The sequence below is a fragment of the Athene cunicularia genome (genome assembly GCF_003259725.1).
Source record: "Athene cunicularia isolate RWA chromosome 7 unlocalized genomic scaffold, athCun1 chr7_part1, whole genome shotgun sequence".
NCBI classification, from domain to species: Eukaryota; Metazoa; Chordata; class Aves; order Strigiformes; family Strigidae; genus Athene; species Athene cunicularia.
In genome coordinates this window covers 20,723,650-20,730,752 of record NW_020799107.1, presented here as the reverse complement: position 1 = coordinate 20,730,752, position 7,103 = coordinate 20,723,650, and the positions used below count along the sequence as shown (strand labels likewise).

The 7,103-nt window shown below is 60.0% G+C and overlaps 1 protein-coding gene across 1 annotated transcript in view; it reads left to right on the top strand.

Annotated features, from left to right (window-relative positions):
- The window catches only part of WNT10A (Wnt family member 10A), a 17,953-nt gene that overhangs the window by 1,272 nt on the left and 9,578 nt on the right, over positions 1 to 7,103 (top strand). Inside the window, exon 2 of the mRNA XM_026852479.1 lies at positions 2,426 to 2,688. Coding sequence (XP_026708280.1) covers positions 2,426 to 2,688 — 263 coding nt within the window. The remainder of the gene's footprint in view (positions 1 to 2,425; positions 2,689 to 7,103) is intronic.

Genomic DNA, 7,103 nt, shown 5'->3' with positions numbered 1-7,103 from the left:
GTATAAGAGACAGGGATGGGGGCCTTTGGGCTCCGCACCCAAGGGTCGCGCACCGGGGCGGGGGATTCACCTGTATCGCCTCCCCGGCTCCGCCGATCCTAGAGGCGAGGGGGGGTAAGGGGGAGACGCCTGTCTTCCAGAAAACGGCCCCCCAACACTCACCACCCCTGTCCGTCTCCATCTCCCCCGCGTGGCTGGCAGCTCCCCTCTGCCTGCTCCCAAACTTGTCCGCTGCAGGCAGCCAGGGGTTAACCCTGGTGCTGGTGTGAGTGGGGGGGTCCCCCGCCCTTCCCCCTCCCTCCAGCCCCTTTAAATATAATTTGTTAACGTTGGGACTTGTATTAATTAAAGCAGCAGCCGCTGCAGCCTGTGACCTGGGGGCTTGTCACCGTGAAATCAAGTTTAAATCCAGATTTCAAGGGGGAAGAGAGCTGGGGGGAGCGCTGTGTCCTCCTAGGGAGGGTGACAGTGACAGCTCCTTGCCGGTCCCTGTGCCCCCTGAGCCCTGGGTGGAGCAAGAGGCGGAAGGACCTGCCCTCTGCTCTTCGGGGACCTAGACCAGGGCCCTGCCTCAGTTTCCCTGCTGTGCGATGGGGAGAAGGACCATAACACCACCACCACCCCACCACCCCCCCCCCACCGTGGATGCCCTGGAAGAAGGTGGCAGGCACTGTGACTGGCTCAGGACAGACAGGGGACAAGGTCCTTGGAGCGCTTGGGGCAGGAGCTGCTGGGCTTGGGGATGGGGATAGCTGTGGACCTGCTTTGCATCTTGTGTCAGCCAGGGCTTGCTTCGACAGCGTGAATGAGCACAGGAGCTGGGCAGATGATTTCCCCTCCTGTGCAGGGGCTTTGGAGGGATGCACCCCCTTCCACTCTCCTTCTCTCCACTCTCCTCCCACCTCGACTCTCCCTGTTGGAGTCATTGTGGATCTGCACTGGAGCAGACCCACATATCACCCGTGGAGGTGGTGGGGTGGGTATAAACACTCTCGGGAAGCTGGAGAAAGCAGCAGCCTGACCCTGACAGCTCCTCTTCCCCCCTGAACAAGCTGTAATTCTGCAGGGACCCTGGGGCTGAGCCCTTCCTCCAGAGCTCCGTGAGTGCTGAGCTGGGGAAGTCAGTCCCTGACCCCTGAGAGCAGCTTCTGTCCATGTACCTGCACCAGGCTTGCAGGATTTGGGGGAGCAGAGGGGGAGTAACCCTTCTCCCCAAGACCTGGCTGCTCTGTGAGGAAGCTGCAGCCCTTCCTACAGCATCCTTCTCCAAGTCTCATTTCTGTAATAAAGGTTCAAAGGGCTCCAAGCTCCTTGCTCCTCCCAGGGACCCCGCTCTTGTCTGTCCTGGGGAAGAGAGAGCCCTGCCTGGAGAGAGCTCTCAGCTGTGCTGAGCAAAGAGCATGGCGGTGCTGAGCTCCTGATGGACCCTGCTGCAAAATGCAGGATGCTGCTGGGCATCCTGCTGCCTGCTGCTTGCTTTGCAGGTCCTCTGCTTGGACACTCTGGATCCCGGGGTCCTTCAAGCCATTCCCTGGAGCTGGTCAAACACTTCCTCCCCTTCCATCTCCCTCTCCGTGTCCATCTGTCCTGTGTACCACGGTCTTAGCTCCATCTTCCCACACTCCATCCACCTCCCTGTTTCCCCAGGCAGCATCTCTCCTTGTGTAGGTCCTTGCAGCCCTGCCATTGACCGTGTGCCCCCCTCTTTCACCCATCCATCTGTTGGTCTCTGTGCTGCTGTGTTGACAGGCATCAGATCCAATGGGTCTGGGGTGTGATGGTGGATTTGGGATTGTTACTGGGAGCTTGAGGGCATTTGACAGGGTATCTGGCTTGAGATTTCCCATCTGAGCTGACAGGAAAAGGCTGGTCCCTCTGGTTACCTGCCTTGTGGGGACCAGGAGTGTCAGGGGGTACGGAACATTCAGAGAGGGGATCAGCCAGCAACAGGGATGGAGCCAGACCTGGGATGGGTCTCCTGCTCTGGGGTCTCCAGATTGTTCCTGAGGGAAACCCACACTTTCTGGGGAAGGTGAGCCAGGGCAGTGTGCCCAAGAGCCTGCACTGCGTGGCCAGGGTGGGAGATCCTGGGGGAGCACACAGAGGGGGTGCATCCCTGGGAGATGCTGGGGTCCAGAGGCAGGAGGGCCAAATTAGTCTGCTGCCTGGGTGTCTGGGCTGTGCCAACAAGGCTGGAGAGGACTGCAGCCCCAGTGCTGCTGGGACATCTCTGCCTGGCTGAGCTGCTGTTGAGCCCAGAGGTTTCCCAGCTTTCTCTTTCAGCAGCAGGCACAGTGTGGGTTGAGGAGCATATCCCTTCCCATGTGTGTCACCTCCAAGCTTTTCCCCCTCCCCGAAGGGAGGGGGGGGAAGGAGATTGGCACATTGCTTGATCAGAGCTCACAGGTTTCCCTTTCCCTCCCAGCTCCTGCTCCAATGAGATCCTGGGCCTGAAGCTGCCGTCGGAGCCGGTGCTGAATGCCAACACGGTGTGCCTGACCCTGCCGGGGCTGACGCGGCGGCAGCTGGAGGTCTGTGTGCGCCACCCCGACGTCACTGCCTCGGCCATCCAGGGCATCCAGATCGCCATCCACGAGTGCCAGCACCAGTTCCGGGACCAACGCTGGAACTGCTCCAGCCTCGAGACCAAGAACAAGATCCCCTACGAGAGCATCATCTTCAGCAGAGGTAAGGCCTGGATGGTCTCCTTCCTCTTCTTCTGCCCATCTCCTGCTCTCAGAAGTCCTCATGGGCTCCCCATGGACCCCTGGACAGCTCTTCCCTGACCCAGGGGACCAAGCCAGCTCTCCAGCATCCCCATGGATGAAGGCAGACAGAGCCTGAGAAACCTCAGGATCTGCCAGACTGAGCAGCACTGCGCTGTGGCAAAGCTGGGCTCTTCTCCATGCACTTTCATACATATGCTGGCCCTTGTCCTGAGCTGTTCCTCCTTGCCCAGCCCCAGCTGCTCCCAAAGATCCTTCCAGGCCCCACTGCTTTCTGGCATCTTGCCCCCCTGTGGTGTAGGCTGGTGTTCTGAGCAGTGCCATGGGTGTGCAGCACAGTTGGTGGGTTTGAAGGTGGGTACTGTGCTCTGGGATTCGGTTTGGTGGATGCAGTGAGCATCGTGGCTTATTCCTGCTCTGGGGATGGTGTCTCACTGCATCATGGTGAGCAGAAACACCCCTAGCTAATGGGACATAGCTCTGTGAGCCCATCACCCTGCTGTCCTGACTTTTTATTGGCTCCCAGTGCAGAGAACTGAGGGCTCTCTGCTTTTTTGGGACCCTAGACCATGATGGCACAGAGGGGCAGGGAGACAGGCTGACCTGGGAGCTCACCTGTCCACAGAGCCCCGACCTGTGCTGGTGGGAGAGCTCTTCTAGCCCTCCACGGCCTACCGAGCCCTGGTGCCAGGGTCTCCTTGTCTCCCTCTCATGGCTGGCTCTGCCTGTATCAGAGCCTCCCAGACTGATACTCTCTCCCTCAGGAGCAGACTCTGGGGGTGCAGAGGGGCTGCCCTCCACGGTGCAGATCAGGGTTGTGACCTCATCGGACCTTCTGTAGGACTTAATGTATTTTCTCATCTAAGTACCCTTCTTGAGGCCTGGGCATCAGCATATTTCTAAGTGCCCATTGCCCCAGACCATGGGCAGGAGAGGTCAGTGTGGTGCCCGTGGCAGGCAGGCAGGGTGCTGAGGGCAGGTGAGGTGCCCAGCAAACACATTTCTCCTCCTGAGGAAGGTGAAAACTAACTGAAGATGCTGCTCACCTACCCCTTTTGGGAGCCTCCTAGCCTGGTGCCCAGCTGGGAGGTGCCTCTCCCCTCTGCTTCCCCAAACATCCTTTCACATCCTACAACATCTTCCCTCCCTAGGACTGAGAGGAGAGTCTGACAGAGGAGAGTTTGGTAGCTTGAGGCTTATGTGCCTTTGAGGGGATGTAGTGGCAGGAGCCCACAGGCAGCTGTAGCAGGTGGGAGGATGACTGGACAGGGAAGCACAGAAGCACTGTGGTACTGGGAGGTCCCTCGTGTCCAGGGCAGATGGGCAGAGCCTCACTGGAGGAGATGCTACCTTGGGGAACATGTGGCATCAGGGCTGTGGTCCTGCTGTGGAGCAGCTGTGGCCCCTCTCAGCGCACCAGTTCCTGGAGAAGGGCAGCGTCTTCCCTCCACGAGCAGCACCCAGGTTAGGGCCTGGCAGGGAGGGTGGGGACCGACAGCTCTGATAAGCATCGAGGTATTTCCAGGTCCTCTGAGGAATGTGGTTCACTTCTAGTCTCCTCGGGCGGCAAGAGACACGGACTTGCTGGCTCAAGTTGCTCACACACCCAGGCGAGCTTCCGGGCTCTGTGTCCCACCAGGCTGGGTGAGAAGCTCCAGCAGCAGAGAGCATTGACCTTTTGCATCCCTTCCTCAGCCCACCAGGTCTGGACTTGCAGCTCACTTGTGTCTCAGGTGCCACCGCAGCCCTTTCTGCTGTCAGGGCTGGGACTGATGGGTGTGGGGACTCCTGCAACCCCTAGACTCTTGCCCCAGTCCTGAGCTCATGGGTATGGCTCAGCCCAGGCTCCCAGCACCAGTGGGATCCCATCCCCTGAGATGGAGATCCAGCACCGGGGAAGGATGGAGGTAGGGCTGGTGCAGCAGAGCAGATGGGCACCTCATGGCACTCCTGTTTTGGCAGCAGAGGGTACAGGATAAGCCCCGAGCCCCCAGGCCACCCCGTGCGGTTGCTCAGTCATTCTGGCATGGAGTAAGCCTTGAGGCTGGTGCCCTGTCCCACTTCCAGCCCACTCATGTCTCTCGGTAACAAGCTGGAGCTCAGAGCTCCACCTTGCAGCTGTTACGGACACAGCCATCAGAACAGAGATGCTGGGTGCATCTCCTGAGCCCAGAGCCAGAGGAGAGGCGAGTGGCGGAAGCAAGGGGTGCAGGCTCCGTGCTGCGGGCATTGATGCATCTGACCCCCAGGGACCAGGTCTCTGCTCTGTGCCCTGCCCCATCCTTGCCGTGCCTGGGAATGCAGCGTGCTTGTAGGATCGTTTTTTGTAACCCGAAGTGACAGAACCCTTTAATCTTTCATTCCTTTTCCCACTTCTTCTGCCATCAGTTCAGCCGTGCGTGAATCTCACTTTAAATTATTTGTAGCTGGCTTCTCCCTCCTGCTCTCCCCACTTGGCTCTGCTCCCCACCTCCTGCATCTCTTGCATCTTCCCCAGCGCAGGAGTGAGCCATCCAGGGTGTAGCACCAGTGCCTGTCCCACACTCTGCCTGGCATCCAGGCACTTGGTGAAGCTGGGGGGCTCATCCCATGGGGACAGCGTAGGGGACAGTGGCAAATGAGTGCCTGTCTCCCCATCGTGCTGATCTAATCCCAGAAGTTTGAGTGCAAGCCCTTGCGAGCCAGGAAGGAGCAGGGACGCTTCAAATCGGACAGGGCTGGGAATCTGGGGTGGCTTCTGGGCAGCATAGCTGGGGACAGGGTTGCTGACAGCATCCTGGGCAGAGCACAGACCTGCTGGAGGCAGCAGGGAGATGGAGCCATCCCTGGGGTGCAGGGCACAGTGGCTGTGAGGCACAACAGGTTAATGGAGGGTAAGCAGAGGGGGTGCTCAGGGATTTACCATCCCTGCTCTCACAGAGCCCCTGTGTTTTTTTGAGACACCCCCATGGGCTGTGGGTTTTTCAGGTTTGGTCTTTTGATGCTGAGCCCTTGTGGTGTGGGGTGTCCCTTGTACCCCTCACTGAGCCTCCAGTGCCATCTGCATCCCCCATTCTCCTTGGCCTGCACTCCATATGCATCCAGGCTCAGCCAGACATCCTCTGCTGGCCCCAGGGACACAAGTAGGAGGATGGAGCAGTGAGGTGGAGGCAGATGGTTGCATCTGCACCAGCAACAGAGACAGGTCCCCTGCCCCTGCTCTGAGGGTGAGCAGCACAATCATGTCTGCCTCGCTGGACGGGGTGGCCTGTTGCCCCTGGCACGTGGTCCTGCCGCAGCATCCACGGGCTGCCGGGCACTCTGTGGCTTGGCTGGACTGAACCATGTCTGGGTGCCTGCTGAAAACAAAGCTGCGAATGGTGGTGGGTCACTGAGCCTTTGTCCTTGTCTGGTATGTGTGCACCCATGGGTGGATGCAGTGCCAGCAGGGCTGGCAGTGTCTGGCTGCCAGGCAGGGGATATCTGAGGTGTGCTAAGGGATCCCTCTTTGCTGATTCCAACTTCATCTGTATGGAGCTCTGAAAGAAATGGGACCCCCACGGAGGGGCTGGGTGTCCTTGAAGGCCCCCGAGGGTGCATGGCTGGAGGGGATATGGCTGTAGAGTCCAGTATGCCCTGGTTCCTTCTGCAGCCTGTGGAGGGATGGGTGATGCCTGCATGCCCTGTGCTCTTCTTAGAAGGGCTCCCTTGCGCCAAGTGGTCTGCATGGCCATGGCCAAACCCTGATTTCTTACAGCAAGGAGGGAGGAACTCCCCGCAAGGCTGGAAACACCAGGTGCTGGGGCCCAGCCAGCTGTGAATCGGAGCTTGGTGAAGCTTTGCCGTGTGCTGAGGGAGGCAGGTGCTGTTTCGGCTATCAAGGGAGATGCTGCCAAGCTCAGGACCCTGGTGCCCGGCTCTGCAGAGCCCCAGCCAAGCTCCAGTGCCCGCAGACCGCAGCGCCTGGCCCAGCACAGCTGCAGCTGGGTTGCTGGCAGGGTTTTCGGTACCCCCAGGCAAGCCACGGGCTTTGCCCACCTGGCCCCGAAGCACACGTGGGTGCTTTGGATGCTCAGCTGCATCCCTGTGGGTGCCCTCATCTCCTGGACCTTCCCCCAGCTGATAGGTGCAAGCGAGACCCTGGGGCCAGGGCAGCATCCCCGAAGGTGAGGGGCTGTGCCCGGCTCCCTGCAGCCCGCAGAGCGGCGAGGGCTGCCGGCTCGGAGCTCCGTGGGCGGACGGGGAGCGAGGGCTGCGGGCTGTCCCTGGCACACTCAAGGAGGTGCAAGGAGGCAAGTTGGGATCTGCAGGGAGGCGTTTAGTGCCTGGCGCCGGGCCAGACCCTGGCAGGTTCACCTGCAGTTTAATTAGGGAGAGGGGAGGGGAGGGGGCGGGGCT